This window comes from Gadus morhua, chromosome 21 (genome assembly GCF_902167405.1).
Source record: "Gadus morhua chromosome 21, gadMor3.0, whole genome shotgun sequence".
Classification (NCBI taxonomy): Eukaryota; Metazoa; Chordata; class Actinopteri; order Gadiformes; family Gadidae; genus Gadus; species Gadus morhua.
The window spans coordinates 10,404,807-10,422,272 of NC_044068.1; the positions used below are offsets into that span (position 1 = coordinate 10,404,807).

Consider the following 17,466-nt stretch of genomic DNA (forward strand, 5'->3'; position numbering starts at 1 on the left):
CAAAGTGATGTAAAAGCTAGTCTGAAAACAGTTACATTAAATTAAGGACTTTTCAGTCTATTTTAGTCCAATGTTCACTGGAATTCAAATTAAATACGCGAACCCAGCTCAAGTACCTTCTCAACCACATTTCGTCATTCAAACCAAATCAATTCTCGCATCTAACGCAAGAGTGTCTCAAACCCTACCCTCCGTTCATAGAAGACCACCTCCAGAACGTACTGGGTCGCAGCCTCCCCGCAGCATCCTCCTCACTGCACGTTCAGATATGATGGGACACAGAGCATTTTAATAGTTGATCCGTGAAGAGTTCGACTCAACATGATACAAGTATTATTATTATTACAGCTCAATTTTTGGTAAACGGCAGACGTATCAAAAACGAGAGCATCTTTATTATTTTTTTACAGGTAGGATCAACTAGCATGAGCATGAACGTGATAACGGGTGTGCTGATGAGTTTGGTCACGTTGCTCCCGGGCTCCTCGGCAGAGCCTGAAACATGCCCTTCTGTGTGTGAATGCTCCGAGTGGAAGTTTTTGACCATCTCCTGTTTTGACATCGAAAGTTTCCCGAGATTTCCAGCAAGCACTGAGACGTTGTAAGTAATTCATGAATAACATAATAATTGTAGTGGATATGATTTTGAATTATTATAATAATTATGATTAAGCCTATTATGAGTAGTAGAATCTGTATCATTATTAGTATGATTATTACTGCATATAATAATAAAAAAATCAAATGTAATCATTAATCATTGCATGTAAATCTAATCAAGTAATCTTGTATTCATTAATCTCAACATCACTCAATAACATCAGTAAATGTAAATTTTATTTAATAGGGGCATTATTTTTTCTGAGCGATATAAAGAACGAGAGAGAGAGGGGGGGGGAGAAAGAGAGAGAGAGGGAGAGAGAGAGAGAGAGAGAGAGAGAGAGAGGAGAGAGAGAGAGAGAGAGAGAGAGAGAGAGAGAGAGAGAGAGAGAGAGAGAGAGAGAGAGAGAGTACATTGCCTACACATGTGCACAGCACCACCTTGCAGGTTCAGCAATAACAACATGGTAAACAACAAAACAATATACATTAACGGGTGGGGGGGCTTGAAATAGAGATGATGATATCATCAGAACACCCCCCATCCGAGCATCAGTAAATGTAGCATGGATATGACACTAACAGACGTGCTAAAGCATGGGGTAAATGTTACATAAGCCGGATCATCCAGTTTGCCACATGGCCCCCGAGTGATGGAAACATGTGATCGTCGCTCTGTGACAGATGGTGGAAAGAAAGACACGGAGATATAAAATTGGAATCTTATATTATTGGTTTAATTAAAAACAAGGAACAATGAACAATCGCCAGTTCGTGTAGGCTCACTCCCCGTTTAGGCCTAGTTATCGTCTATGGAGACACTGACGAGATACTGACCCTTACAGTCCTACTGTTTTGGGAAGTGTTGTCTTGGGAATAGAGACAAAAATAAATAGGCAAAGCCATAGTTTCCTTTTTGCATTCCGTTCGGTTCGGATTGGTCAAACGTTCCAGAAACGAGACTCCGCGTGTAATATAAACAGCAAACTTGTTCCGATTGACACTAGAAAGGGGCCCTTTCTGTCACTTATGATTTGACGCGTGTATTGTGCAAGAAGGCTATACAGTTCTTCATGACGTCTTCCTTTAGGTCGAACGACATTATGATATAATGTTTCAACAACCGTTTCATGTCCAATGTGTTCTTTGATGGTTGAATAGCAATGTTATTATTGGTTAAATGCATAGAAGGCCTGCTACCGTTTCTGCGTAGGCTATTAGATGGGGCAGACCTGTCAAACCATAAAGGCCTACTCAATAACCTCTGAATAAGAATAACAGTATGCCTTACATTTTCTCCAGTTTGGAAATTGCAGCCTGTATTGGGTGAATAAACGGGTTTAATCCATTCAAATCAGGCATGCAACAAAAATGTTAGAGTAAACAAAGAGGGTACATCTCTGCTTCATGGATCAGAAATAAAATATACCCTTTTTCAACATAACTTCCCTATTCTGCTTTGAAAGCTATTTGAGATACTTATGGCGAAACTAATGGTGTTGGCACATATCTGTTTATATTAAATTATTTGTTATATATAATTTATAACCGCCTCTAGTTGTTAGTCGATGAACTGATCTCTTCTGCAGTGACTTCCCTTTCTTCTCTCTGTGTGAATCATTAACAGTCATGTGATAATTATTCCAATTCTCTTTCGCTTTTCTATTCGATTATCGCTCACAGTGCATAATCATAATCAGGATGATTATTGCTTTTCAACAGAGGAATGCATCTCAATTACATTTTCCTACCATCTCGCGTACACGATAACGGGGATAAGATTGAACGTTACATTTCTCAAGGATACACAAATTCAAACTAATTTATACCCTAGGTGTTTATTTGAAAACACGATGCATAAATAACCTTGTTTTCTTCACCCTGACACCGTATCTTTATTTCTTCAGGTGCCATAACATTATCAAATAGTTCAGCGGGCCAGATTTAAACTAATATTGCAATGTTTATTGATATAGTCGCCCGATCCGATGCACAATTGTGTGAATACATAACAGAACAACTCCCCCACATCCCCACGTCCTCACATTCCTACACAACGTGCATCAGAGAAGAAGAATGACAAGAGAGGGCATGGGGGGAGAGGATAGTGGTCAGGGTGTCTGACTCCTAGACGAAAAGGTTCTGGGTTCAAACCCCACAGTCTGCCTGTCGGTTCCCTTGAGCAAGAGTCCATACTGAAACCTGGTGCTCATTATCTGAAACAAATCACATCATGAAGACCCTTTGGACGCAACCATCTGACTAATGACCAAATTGTGAATAGTAATAGCATGACTCGGCAGCCAAGAATTAAAATGAGATAAGATAAATATTAATCCCAATTGGGAAATTCAGGACCTGACCCATCTGTGCCCTGATTTAAAACAACCATGAATTCCCCCGAAAGTAAAGAATGCCTGAAATAGACTGGAGCTGGATTGTGTTTTCCTAACCTGTGTGTTGACTACTAGCGAATGTCCCAGTAGGTGAGGCGTGAGGGTTGACTGGTCTGTCCGCACACATTCTCTCTAAGGAATGTGTAACCCCACTGCAGTGGTTCTGCAGTGGGGGGGGGGTGGCGGTTGAGGCCTGGGGAGGCATCGGGGGGATAGTGTGGGCTGGCTGGCTTGCCTGGCTATGGGTTATAGCTCCCTGGCTCTTTCTTCATCGTGGTGGGGGATGGGGAGGGGGCGATGTCAGTCACAAGGGGTCCTATCAGTGAGGAAATGTGAGGACGTTTGAGATCACTTTGGCCTCAAAGGTCCCGGAAGAGTCGATTTCTCTGCACGAAAATGACTTGTTAAGTGGAAATGTTCAGGGATTATGTTTGTGTGTGTATGTTAAGTTTGACGTGTATGTGTGTGTGTGTGTGTGTGTGTGTGTGTGTGTGTGTGTGTGTGTGTGTGTGTGTGTGTGTGTGTGTGTGTGTGTGTGTGTGTGTGTGTGTTGTTTGTGTTTGTGTTTGTGAGGCTGTTGTCCAAAGCTTACAATCATTAGGGCAAAATCTAAAAAAATGTTGAGGGCTGCTCGACAAAAAAACTGGACAGAGGCAGACTAGCCATAGGAAACACAAGCTTAGTTAGTTTGTAGTTCGTATTCTGTTCTATTTTTATAGTTAGTAACGAAGTAAGATGAATAGGGAAATGTTCTAAACAACGATTATGAGCTCCGGAAAAGTTGGGTCTTCATTTACTTTTTGAAGATTGAGAGGGACTGGATGTGGTCTTTCTTGCATGCATCTTTGTACGTGTGTGGTGTGTGTGTGTGTGTGTGTGTGTGTGTGTGTGTTGTGTGTGTGTGTGTGTGTGTGTGTGTGTGTGTGTGTGGTGTGTGTGTGTGTGTGTGTGTGTGTGTGTGTGTGCGCAGTCATATTTGGCAGGCCATATGTGTACATGCAAATTTGCCAAGGTTCCTCTGTATAGGGTAAATGCTGACCTATTCTATTAAATGGGAAAAGTTTGGAACGCAAAAAACAAGGGTGAGTGTGTGTCTGTACATGACTTGGGACATTTACATTCGGTGCTTGTGTGTGTGCGGATTTGTTCATGTGTGTGTTTATGTGTGTATGTTCTATCTAGTGTATCTCCGTGTGTGTGTGTGTGTGTGTGCAGGCCTACATTTACTGGTGTGTGTTTGTGCCAATGGTGTGTTTGCATGCGTTAGTATTTGTATATGTCTGAGTGTGTGAGTATGAGTGTTTTAGATTGCGCATGCCTTTATGTGCTGGTGTGTGTGTTTGTCCCAGCGGTGTGTGGGTCTGTGGTGTATATGCATGCCTATATATTCTGGTGTAGTGTGTGTATGTATTTCTGCCAGCAGTGTGTTAGTATACGTCTGAGTATGTGAGTGTGTGTGTCTCTTCATGTGTCAGTTAGGGCAGGAGAGTAGGAAACCAAGCACAGCCACTTTCCTCACCCAGTGTAGCGTGACTCCTGAGTGCCAATGCGTCCACATGCAATATTTACATTTTACAGAAAATTTCTGAACACCCACGGTGAGTTCGACAGTAATTACCTTCCTCAGACTTCAATGGTGAGGAAAAGGAAGAAAATCGAAATGGTTTAAATTTCATCGTTTTTTTCAATCTCTTCTCTCGCCCCCCAGATCTGGTTGAGCCTTTTGTTGCTGGTGAAGATTGAAACCCTGGGACATGGTCTCGAGATTCAGGTTTCGGCACTCATAGAACATCATCGACTTCAACCATGGATGAAATTGTCCAATTAACCTTTACTATGGAATACTCCAATGCTGTTTCCTGAAAGGTGGCGTGAGAGAGCGAAGGCGAGAGAGAGGGTACTACTGGGTTTAATTACAAAATTAGGTCCGGGACGTTGGATTTGATCAGCTGTAACGCAGAATGGTGGAAACAGTGAGCTCTGCCGTGAATAGGATCCACCGGAGGACAGTGGAAATGGTTACAAACCACTCTGCATTAAGTCATAATTAGCTCATGGGCTCAGGCAGGCTCAAAGTTAGACTGCAGGCGCTTGGTTGGCGATCATGTTTTCTAGCACTCTGAGTGGAATTTATTAATAATTTCTCGTGTTCAGCATTTCCCATTTTCCTAGCGTAAATCCTCTTAACAAATCAAAAATGAATTGACAGCAAAAAGCAGAACAGCAGAAAAAAAACGTGTGATTTTTAAATCTTGGATGAAGTGCAATCACATGCACAGCTGCAAGGTATTCTGTGCTTCCCTATCCTTTATTCTAAACCGTACATGGAAGATATGTTCTGCCCTGCAATTCAACCCCAAAAACCCATTGTTATGAGAGCCAACCGAGCATTGTAAACACAACCCTAACTTCAGCCCCTGGCCACAGACACCATTATGAATCACGTGGCTTCTCCCCACGAACTTCAAATTCAATCTCTGGCCCGTTTGTTTTCTCAGCTTCCCCGTTCAAATCAACCAATCAAGAAAGTCCTTTCTCTCCAAAAAGTGTGTAGGACGGTTCGGTCGGGTGGGCTTCTGCACCCGTTGGGGAACCCTATGTGGATTGAATGAGGTCGAGGTTTGTGTTCTGTTCTGTGTCCCACGCCTGTTTGTTTGATTTTGTCCAAAACACATGTAGAATGCCGCACTCCTGTTTTGCTCTCTATTTGGGTTTTGATTCTGATTCATCGCCATCCCAGCGCTAACGCAAACCGTGATTCAGAACGGCATGCCAGATCTGCAGACCTTTGAATTAGTCTTTTGTTCTCCTTGATGCACCAGGAGTGTGGAAACTCTGCTGCTTTAACGGGCATTATTTTTGTTTTCATATGTGGCTCGGGGTTCAAAGTCTCAGAAAGAACTCGCTCTTGCTTTCCACTATGGACAGAATCAGGTGTGACAAAGGCCTGGATAGTGGACAGGCCTGTAAATCAGAGAAATGTGACATTGATGTTCCCTAATGGTGCTTTCTCGTTTATTGTATTGAATCACCATAGCAACCATTGCAGGAGTCCATTTATCCATACTTTACCGAATATTGACAAAACAATATGGTTATCAATCCTTAATGAGCCAAGTAACCAACATACAGACCCTATTGGTATATGTTAAAAACCTAAAATGCCTGTCTCTAATATACTCATTTGACAGATTCTTAGGGTCTTTCTTTAGTAGAAATGCTCAGCTTACATTAGAAACTGAAGGGATTGTAACCAAAGGTAGGTCACCTTGGATCCATAAGAAGTGTCCGTTGGAGAACCTTGTCCTAAACAGGTCCAGACCCTGTTTGGTTTGGCACCGTGTCCCTTCCAGTCAGATCCAAATGTCTGTTTCATCCCATGTTCCATGTTCCATTCTTCACTTCAAAGAATGTTTCTTCCCAGAAATGAAGAGGGAAGAAAATGTACGATAAAATATCAATATTTTGCAGAGGTCGAGAGATCTGAACGTTCAGGTTGAAATAGCCAAACAATTGGTGAATCATTTCTTCCTCCGAACTTTAACCCTTTACTTCTTACGTCGGGTGATTTGTCAGTCACTATTCATCATTCTTACATGGTCTTAGAGTAAAACAGAATAATCCAACTACCTATCCATGGCCTGAGTTTCATTCTTAATCCAAATAAAGGATAAGGGTCATGAGGCCCCATTGGGGGACAAATAAACATGGCTTCCAGGTTCTCACATGTCACATGTCGTCGTCGTCCCCGTCCCCCCACAGAGTACTATGTGGGAACTGTATAAACAACCACCTGTATATACAGTTCCTGGTCAAACTCTGGCTTGTTTGCCCTGCCCCATGTCTACCCCCTGGATCTTACCATAGCAACACCATCGTTGGGGGTGGGGGATCCATGCACGTTAACTGGGTTTCCTCTGTGGGAGCGGAGCCGCCCTTCACAGGAGAAGGAAGTGATGCCTGCAGGACAAGACACTGAAGAGAAATCTTTTCCAGGTCGTTGGAGATGTTGAGTGCTTCCACATATCTATCGAATGAGGGTCAGAGATAGGGTTTTGGTTCAGTTTCAGGTGCCTCCACACAGCCTGCCCCAACAATCACCAACATTGGACCATATGCATTGGTGGTTGTTGGTTGTTGTCTGTTGAAGGTTTTTGGCGGTGAAAATTGGATCGTCGTTGGCCAGCATTCTAACGTTAGGGGTTGGTGTTTGTTGGGGCAGTGTGCTCGTGCTTTAGAGTTCACGGTTCGGGTTCAGTTGAGAATTTGGTTTGGGGAGAGAGTTATGGTTAGAATGTCAGTCCAAACCCCAATTTCATCCCCCCTGACAGTTGAGCTACCCAGCAACAATAATGCTTCTTGTTGTCTTGGTTTGTTTTTCGACAGATGGCTTCTGGAAACTCGCCTGCCGTCCGTTCCAGCCAACGTCTTCTCTCACATGGTGAACCTCTCAAAAATGTAAGCGAGGGGCCGTCAAGCAGAATTGACATGACAAACACACACTTTCATGAACTTCCGAGTCCGGTAAACTTGCCCTCATCCACCTGTTGTCTTCTATCATGTTGTTATTTCATTTTCATCTAAATAGCCTACTCCCCAAAATTAAAAACATTCCAGATCCATATTTGCACCCTCCTCTCAGCAACCCCTCTGGTCTCCCAACCAGACGGATGATTGGCTGTGTCTGTGTAGCATCGGCACAGCGCGCTAATCACAGTTGGAAGCACTAATGCCTTCCTAAGTAGGAGCAGGAGTAGGAATGTCGCTCCTCGTGCCACAGAGGGTACAGCGCTCTCGTTCCCGAAGCTAGGTATTTTAACTAGCGAAAGCCTCCGTTTGTGTGTGTGTGTGTGTGTGTGTGTGTGTGTGTGTGTGTGTGTGTGTGTGTGTGTGTGTGTGTGTGTGTGTGTGTGTGTGTGTGTGTGTGTGTGTGTGTGTGTGTGATTGTGTACAAATGTGCATGTGTGAAATGTGTGTGTGTGTGTTTTGTGTGGGTGTGTGTCTGTGTCTGTGTGGGCGTGTGTCTGTGTGTGTGTATATATATGTGTGTGTGAGTTTGTGTGGGTCTGTGCGTGTATGCATGTGTATATGTATGTGTGAAGTGTGCATGTGTATCTGTATCTGTGTGAAGTCTAAAGTGTGTGTGAAGTATGTGTGTGTGTGTGTGTGTGTGTGTGTGTGTGTGTGTGTGTATTTGTGTGTGTATGTATGTGTGTGAAGAGTGTATGTGTGTGTGTGTGTGTGTGTGTGTGGTGTGTGTGTGTGTGTGTGTGTGTGTGGTGTGTTGTGTGTGTGTGTGTGTGTGTGTGTGTGTGTGGTGTGTGTGTGCGTGCGTGTGTGAGTTTGCATGTGTACATGTGAATGTGTGTGTGAAGTGGGTGTGTGTGTGAGTGTGAGTGTGTGTGTGTAGAGAGAATTGCAGAGCCACTGGGTTGAGGTGAAGGCTGCAGTAAGATCCACACACTCCAGCCTTGATCCCTGGGCCGGGGGCAGATGGCGTCTGTGTTGAAGTCGTGCGTGAAGGTAGTCCGAGAGGGCTGAGGACGCTTTCCTTCTGCTTGTGTTTTTGTGTCGCTTTTTCCCCCCCCTTGGTCTCAACCAGGAGGTATGACTCAAGAAAAGAGGGGGAACCACCAACGTCTGCCTGTTTGACATCCCACTTGAAGGGTGGATTCCAAATGTCACGCCGAAGCTGAAACTAACTTATTTCTGAGCCTTCCGAGGGGTCTATTTTTGGGTACATAGAAATCTTTAGGAACTCATAAATGGACAGACGAACAGACAGACGAACAGACAGGACGAGGGAAAACACGGATTCATTTTTTACCGTTAAATAACCTATTTAAACAGCAAAAAGCTCTAAGAGCTGCTGAAACTGACTGCCAGCTGCCAGCCTGGTCGGTGTGCCAAGAAACACGGGTTACCATTTGTCAGAACGGGTTAGCATTTCTGAACATAGTTACGACGACACTTATTGCTTGCTTAACTTCACTTTAAGTTCTTTTTCCCCCCTCGGTACTGAGCCTGACACATGGAGGAAATTCATCGACATTTCTTGTGTGTATTCAGCACTAAGCCGATCGTTTATTTAATAAGCAATTAGGTGGTTGCCAAGTACTAACAAATGGGTGCTCAGTGCATTGACTGATAATAGTATATCTGTGTCTGTGTGTGTGTGTGTGTGTGTGTGTGTGTGTGTGTGTGTGTGTGTGTGTGTGTGTGGTGTGTGTGTGTGTGTGTGTGTGTGTGTGTGTGTGTGTGTGTGTGTGTGGTTTGAAGCACATACCTGTAAAATTATCCATGGCCGAGATTGAGACGCTTGACCTAGGCGGTGGTTGGATCTGTTGAAGGAATTTAGTCGTTTACGTTAATGAAGGAATGAATGTATGGATGAATGAATGGCCGAAAAGCGTTGCCAGGTGTTGCACTGAGTATCGTGGACCCACTGTGCGTTTTATTAAGAATCTGCGAAAAACCTTTGTGAGATTGTTGTTAAAACTTGTACAAACCTTCATTTTTCAATGTGTTTCTCGTTGGATGTCTTATTTCTCTCAGATACATCTCAGTGGACGTCATGTTGAAGCGGTTGGAGAGGCACTCCTTCTACAATCTGAAGAAAATCACCAACATGTAAGCAGTTAGAAGGAAAGCAGACATATCGGCTCTTTCGCAAAACACAATCATAGCAACGATTTTGGAACCCTTAAAAAGAAACAGGACAACGTCGCTAACCTAACCGCTAGACACAAGAAAACACAACACACGACAAAATGATAGAACATTCCATCAAATAACAACACAGCAACACAACATATCCAACGCAACGTAACGCAATGCCTCCTAACATAACAACAAAGTTTCCTTATTGAGCATGTTGACTGCATACCTGTGGCATAGGGTTAACGTTACTCGATAATATCTTTTATTTTGGTTAGCTCAGCCACTCAAGCTCAGTATCCCAGACTTAACGTAGACTAGTTTGAGTAAACAACCCCAGAGTACTTCAGTCTTGAGGGGTTTGTGTGGTCTGTTATGGAGAGGCCTAAGAGAGCATTTGACCGTATTAGTGACCAAGCCTGAGCCGAAAGACGCAGACTTGCAAATAAATTGCACGGCTTTTCTCTTCCATTCATGCTCAAGTGCAAGTCTGGAGGAACCTGCCGAAATCAGGGAAAAGTCACACCCAGCCCCTTGCATATAGGCCCTATATTCTCAATTATGGGATAGAAGAGACTTATTACCCAGGGCTTGGCATATCACACATTCTATTGAGAAAGAAAATTAAACAGCTGGGAACCCTTTTCTGAACAAACATATGCCAGCACATCCCATAACAAATACCAGGCTTCATTCTTCTGGTTTCTGTATCTGTCTGGGGGATTAGGGTTCCCCTTTTCTGCTAAGACCCCCCCCCCCCCAGATATCATATAATGGACCATAGAAGGGAATTTACTCTGGAGCTCCACTTGTTCATCCACCTTATTTATGTATTTGAAGCGTGTTTGCTCAATAGCTCCCGGGTCTCTCTTCTTGCGCTGATTGGTTGCGGTGAGGTGAGCCATACCGTAGATAATGGCCTCTCTCTCAGGTTTCCTCCAAGGGGTCAGACAAAAAAGAAACGAGTGCCCCTCTTCCTGTCTGCTCACGGCCGCTTGCGTACGGCTGGTGGAGACGGTGGGGGGGCCCGCTGGGGAAGGGGCCACTCAGCTGAGTTTAAGAGGAGGTGGAGAGGTAAATGGAATCCTACGCATGGAGGCTGGTCTGGCCTCAAACAAAGTGTGCCGCATTTAAATGTGTTTCCAGTTTGCTTTTCATTTGACCGTTTTTCTTTTCTCTCACACCCACAAAAAAAGAGGAAGAGTTCAAAAATTTCAAGCCACTCAATGACAGAAAAATCTGGAAAAGCGCTCGTTTGATGTTTGAGTGGTGCCTCCGACCGCGGTAAAGTGGAGGTGTGGAGACGACCAGGTGCACTGAACACTTTACTGTCTCTGCTGGGATGTTTAGAGCGGCTTCTGAACGCCGTCTGAAGCGTGGGCCAGAAAACACATGGCAGAACTCACACGGCTTGTGAGAGCCAGAGCCTGGGAGACTCAAGGTTTTTTAGGGCCTAGGGGCCTCTCTCGGTCCTAGGCCCCGGACCCGAGCTGAATAAACACACAAATTAGACATTAATTTCACTCTTCTTCAACTGATGGCACCACGGCTCAGACAGTTTTTTGTTTACCCAAATGCTAAGGAACGCGTGCGTGTGCGCACGTATGTGTGTGTGTGTGTGTGTGTGTGTGTGTGTGTGTGTGTGTGTGCGTGTGTGTGTGTGTCGTGTGTGTGTCTGTGTGTCTGTGTGTGTGTGTGTGTGTGTGTGTGTGGTGTGTGTGTGTGTGTGTGTGTGTGTGTGTGTGTGTGTGTGTGTGTGCGTGCATTTTTAGGCTTTCATGTGAGAATGCATATGGGATATAATTTCCCTAATTACTTTCCAATAACGACCTGTGTAACCACATTATCTGCATTCATAGTTATCACTTCTTCGTCGTTGGTATTGGTTATTTGTTTATGCGTAATTTTTGATTCTGTTGCATCCCTCAGAGAGATTCGCAACACGAAGAGTCTGACATACATAGACCCAGATGCTTTTGGGAATCTTCCAAACCTCAAATATCTGTAAGTATTGGAATTACATGTTACAGATTTTATTTATATTGACTTCTAATCAAAGCACTCTGACTACCTGAACAGACCTTTATCTGAAATGTAATTTACGGTTTCATGGCTATGTCTTGAAACTATTATCAATTGTATATACCAGCAAGGAGATCAGGAAAAGAAAAGCATCATAAAAGAAGAAATCCTAAAGATTCTATTATACACATTTGCTCTGTATTGTCTGTCTTTCCAGGGGGATTTTCAACACCGGCCTGGCTGTCTTCCCTCACCTGGGCAACATCCAGTCTATCGATGTGAACTTCATTCTGTAAGTTGCTGTAAGTCTCTACTTTTCAGAGAAAGGTGCCAATAGCTATCAATATATGACCCTTAAATATGAGCTATTGAGTGTGTTGTGTGAGTGTGAGTGTGTGTTAACAGCAACTACTTTATTTTTGTCACGGTGTAGTGGTTTTAAAGACATTCATGAACCCTTCGGCCCGACATGCTTTTGTGTTTTTGTTGTGTGTGCTGCAAATCGCTCTAGTGGGCTAAAACAATTTTGGTCTTACTCTGCTTCCTGCTTTCCACAGCGAAATCGTTGATCACCCCTATATTAAGGAGATCCCACCTAATTCATTCCGTGGTATCACCGACGATGTGCTGACTGTGTAAGACAAAGACACACACACACACACACACACACACACACACACACACACACACACACAACACACACACACACAACAAACACAACAGCACAATTAGGAAACCCATATAAATTATATCATTATATGCCTATTTTGGATAGTTAAACACACACACAAACTCACACTCAGAAATACACACACCTAAACACACACACACACACACACACACACACAAACACACGCACAGACACACACACTAAAACAGACTTGCCCCCTTCACGAAGGCTATGGCCAAGTCATGGCCACCTTGGCCACAGAACAGGCAGGACAAAATACGCCAAAAGCGTGCAGAAAGAGGACTTTTCGTCTCGACGCGAAGAATGTTATGTCTCACATTTTGTGGTGAAAACCCACAAGATTAGGCATTCAGACAATGTCCCCCCCCCACCACCAGCACCACCGGGGAGAATGTATAACAAGTCTATTACACTTTTTCTAGCGCTATTAGTTCTAGAGTTCGGTTGGAATTGTCAGCTGGGTAATGTCAGTTGGTAGAAATACTCTGATTTGAGTTCTGAGTAAGATACGGGCGGGTGGGAAAGTATGGGCTACTGTATTGTTTCATTATTTACTGTTCAATATCTCTCAGTGTTGACCAACGTGTAATTGATTTAAATGTGCGGGCTACCATACTGTTTCAATTAGGTTTTTTCAATTGATTCTCACTGCTTGCTGTTCGTGCTTGACCCAAATTTCACTAAAAAGGTTGTTGATTGTGATTGATAATTGTGATTGTAACTGACAGCCTTGGGTTGCAGCATGTTGTACGGGAACGGCTTCAGAGAGATTCACCCCTACGCCTTCAACGGGACCAAACTGGATCAAGTGTAAGTAACTCTGCCTTCCCTCAACGATAACACTCCGCCCTCTTGAACATTTTCTCTTTTTTTTTACTATATTTAAGATCTTAAATAAATCACGTCCGACTCCATCTGCATCACCTTGATTAGCGCTGGCAACGTGATAGTGCCGGGATGAATCTCAATGTTTGTATACCTTAGCAAACGTTCAAACTTGACAACGTTCCACTGTGTAAACATGCGACCCCGTAGACATGGTAGTAATGTTGGAATTAAGAGCGTATTTTTCACGGGAGACGTTCGGAATCCATCGGTTTTAAGTCGGCACGTTTCCTCTGAAATGAAGGGCGGCCCGCTATTTTTCCCACGAGATTAAACCGGTTCTGACATCTGGCATGTGCTCTCCTTTTACTCGTAGTTACACTACAAAAGCAGAGAGGGGGGGGGGGGGGTTCTTCAATGACTGAATCTCAGATGTATTTGTCGAGGGCCCGGCCCCGGGGCCCTTGATTAAAACGCTGAGGTTCTCATGGGAAAGTGAGTTCTCAGGAAGTGGCCATCAAGAGAAGGGTCTTAAAGCAACGGCACTGGCCAGACCAACTGGAACCAGCGAGATAGTCGAGGACTCAACTGGTTGATTCCGTCTCCGAAATATCAAAGGTTCAATGAGGAGAAGGGAAGAGGAAAAATGGGAAAAAAGCATTTATTCCTCGTATGTCTCAACTTCTCGTCTATTGCAGTAACCTCCCCTCCCCCACACCCCTCCCCCGCCATCCGTCCACGGCCAAACCCAACATTTTCAGGATATTAGATATTAATGCTATTAATTTCCATCCCCTACCTCTCGTCTTACTTACAACTCCTCCGCAACTACGACCCCTGGTCCTGCCGCTTCCGAGGGGCCCTTATTATTAGTATTAGTATTACGCCATTGTTAGGTCACTTTAGCAGCGAGAAAGAGGGCGAGAGAGCAAGAAGAGAGAGAGAGAGAGAGAGAGAGAGAGAGAGAGAGAGAGAGAGAGAGAGAGAGAGAGAGAGAGAGTACCTCGTCAGTGTTGGTGTTGGCGCCGCAGGTCAACCTCTTGGGCGGACGCCATCCGAGAGCATCGCGGCCAAACGAAAAACACAAACCACTCGCTGTTGGAGGGATGTGAGATCAGACTAAGAGGGCCCTGTCGGGACCTGTGTGCAAGGAACACACCTGCACACTTTATAGTTTTGATTTAAGATGTGTGTTTGTATTAAATGGTTTTATTTGATAACTGGGTGTTGTTATTTTGTTGATGTATGTGTTTTAAAATATCAGATACAAATTTTGTTTGCTGGGATTTTAACTATGTTTCATCTGCAGTGTCTAAATGGTGGGGCAGGCGAGTGTAGTGGTAAAGACTGTTAGTGACTTAAACGCGTATCCCAAAAGTGACCAAATAATTTGAGCATCGTGGTCAAATGGGAAAATCTGGCAAGAAATGTTAGTAAACAGAAATTTGTTGTGAGTACACCTCATTCCGATATCATTACGTCCAGTCCTGCCGTTAAAAAAAGTAAAGTAAAAAAAATGTCTGAATAAATATGTGCTTTCCTCTCCAGGTACCTTTACAGAAACAGGCATTTGACCAAGATGGATGAGAAAGCTTTTATGGGTGCGATCAGAGGGCCCATGCTCTTGTAAGTACACTCTCGAAGGGAGACCAGAAATAACAATAAATTAAACACACAACTTTAAACTCTTAAACTCTGTAAAACTGCACATTTCAGTCACACGCATATTTTCCGTTTGGAACATGAACAACTGCTTCGTAGTAGAGACAGAAATATTTCAACGTCTCTACAAGAAGTTTAAGAAGAGAGCAAACAATGGAATGAAGACTTTAACTTTGAAAGGCCTCTTGTTGCAAAGAGCTCCATTGACTCCTTGGTGGAGCGTGTATTTGTTTTGATGAGGTTTGCTGAGGCTGGTGGTGGTTTGGGAAAACAGCTGTTTGGCAGTTTGCTAACGTATCAATAATTGGGGCTATGTATTGTGGATTTTCTGGTCTGTGGGCCATAAGTTGAGCTTTCGGGGAATCCAATGCAGGCAGGGGCAAGAATTTGGAACATCTTCTGTTATGTTATAAATAGGCAAGTGTCCACACAGCTGGTCTCGTTTGGTCATGTTAATTTCCATTTTACATTGATGGGCCATTATTATAGTGCCATTATCCCACTGCGGCTTTTTATTCAATTTTTTGTATTATTTTAAATATGGGTTATAGTAAACAACATTTCCTCTTATATTACATTCTAAATTTCAGCACATTCATGATGAATTGAGTTGTTTATACTTTAAACAATCATGATGTGTAACACACAGGGTAATCATTCAATTAATACGATTTCCGTTTCCAGTTCTGATTCCAGGCCTTATATAACACTTATATAGCCTCTCCAATCAGTGTACTGAACAGAACACACGGTGTGACTTCCCAAATGAAAATGCCTCCACTTTCGGTAATTGCGTTATCCGCATCATAACTGCGACGAGAGCTCCTTTCTCATTTCCTCCCGTGCAGACGAGGGTGACATGACCACTACGTCTGGGAAATACGATCACTTACAAAAAAAAAAATCAAAGAGCGTGAACCGGAGATCCAGCTGTGTCTGCGAGTGGGAAGTCTGACGTGCGATGGTGTGCGATCGGAAGTTAACATCGGTACGATACTGCTGTCTTTCTGATGTGAATCCACCCCCCCCCCCCACCCCTAGCAACACAGGTGGTTGGGGCTTAAAACCTTCAGGTGATGTTCCCGCCATGCTAGGAAGTATGTTTGGTGTTTCTGTACGTGTCCGCTGGTTGCCGTAGATACCGTCATCGAGGAAGGGTGTCCGGTTAGGACAATATGTTCCGCCTCCTTCTCCTCTTCTTCGGTTCCACTGGGGGGGCTTGGGGTTAATATCCTGAGTGAGGTCAGCTCCATGGGCCCGTTTCGACATCTGGGAATGACAGATGTTGAGATATTTCAACCCTAGGAGAGGTGAGCGAGGCAGCGAACACTACCAGGCACCAGAGAGAGAGTGTGAATGATGCATAGTTTGGCCTGCCGGGCGACTATGAATATTTTAATCCAATCATCCTGACCATTTGTTGATTCAGCAACATGAGGGAATTAGGCAAACGATTAAGAAAATGTACAAATAAGGAGACAAGAATTCGGCCTCAACTTGCACCCCGAATGGAGGCAGAGGGTGTCTGTAACGACCCTGAAATAGGGCATGTGCATCAGGATTTACATTGCACTGATTGCCACCATTTTTGGAAGTATAGGACAATTGGAATGGGAGTTATTATGTTAGTTGTCATGTTTGTTTGGTCATTTATCATGAAGTTATTGGTCGTTATGGGAAGACTTTGTTGTGTCTGAAACTGCCACAGCGTTTATCATGCGAGGCAGTGCGAAATAAAGTATTCATTAACCATGTATATGGTATATTTACATTGATTTAGGATTTTACAGCACTACAACTCTCCAAGTCTTCTCAATATGGCTGAGTATCACCAAAGAAAACTCCTGTTGCATTCTGATATACAAGCCCTGTACATTAGTTCCGATCCCTTTTGTGGCTAGTGAGCCCATTTTAGGTCAGATATGTTGGCACATCTGCGTCCACACACATAATTAAAACCCCAGCCAACATCTGTGTGTTATATCACTGTCCCTGGGAAAGGGTGTCCAACACTGCCAGTGTTGGGGTTTACCTTTAAAATATTTTTTTCCCCAGCCTTTATGTCAGGCAGCACCTGTGACCAAATATGGATATCGGGCGACCAGGTGGGCTTCCGACCCTGTAATTATGAAACACTACTGCAGAACCTCGTCTGTTCTGATAAGATTGTCTGGTCAGATGTCTTTAAGAAGGCAGGCCTTGTCTCGTGTCTCTCCCAGCGAGGTCAGGCCTGGTTTTGGAGTGGCTAGTCAAGAGGGAGGAACACGGGGTGTATAATTGCTTAAAGATGATGAGAGCAGAGAGAGAGGGCTCTGAAGTGCTCTGAAGGAAACCCAGATGAGAAGGAGAGCTCTGTGCTGTGGGACGTGTCTGTGAGGCCGGCCTGGGCAGATCATGTTCAGCTTCCTACTGCCTATAATATTCCATGACTGATTACATTTGACGCTGAATCAATTGCGATATTCTATGCAATTTGTATGTTGCTTTTTGGGTGTAGCTTATTAAACATTTTATTAACAAATCAACACAATTGACATGACCCCAAGAAACCCATATCTTCCTCATCAAGAATTAAAGCATTTTGTAACATCATACGAGTATGGTTTATATTGT

At 43.8% G+C, this 17,466-nt stretch overlaps 1 protein-coding gene across 1 annotated transcript in view; it reads left to right on the top strand.

Annotated features, from left to right (window-relative positions):
• The first annotated feature begins 216 nt into the window (after positions 1 to 216).
• Positions 217 to 17,466, top strand: part of tshr (thyroid stimulating hormone receptor) — a 21,816-nt gene continuing 4,566 nt past the window's right edge. The window contains exons 1-8 of the mRNA XM_030345362.1: positions 217 to 601; positions 7,383 to 7,454; positions 9,552 to 9,626; positions 11,583 to 11,657; positions 11,893 to 11,967; positions 12,233 to 12,310; positions 13,108 to 13,176; positions 14,740 to 14,817. Of these exons, the coding sequence (XP_030201222.1) occupies positions 426 to 601; positions 7,383 to 7,454; positions 9,552 to 9,626; positions 11,583 to 11,657; positions 11,893 to 11,967; positions 12,233 to 12,310; positions 13,108 to 13,176; positions 14,740 to 14,817 (698 nt within the window). The 5' untranslated portion in view covers positions 217 to 425. The remainder of the gene's footprint in view (positions 602 to 7,382; positions 7,455 to 9,551; positions 9,627 to 11,582; positions 11,658 to 11,892; positions 11,968 to 12,232; positions 12,311 to 13,107; positions 13,177 to 14,739; positions 14,818 to 17,466) is intronic.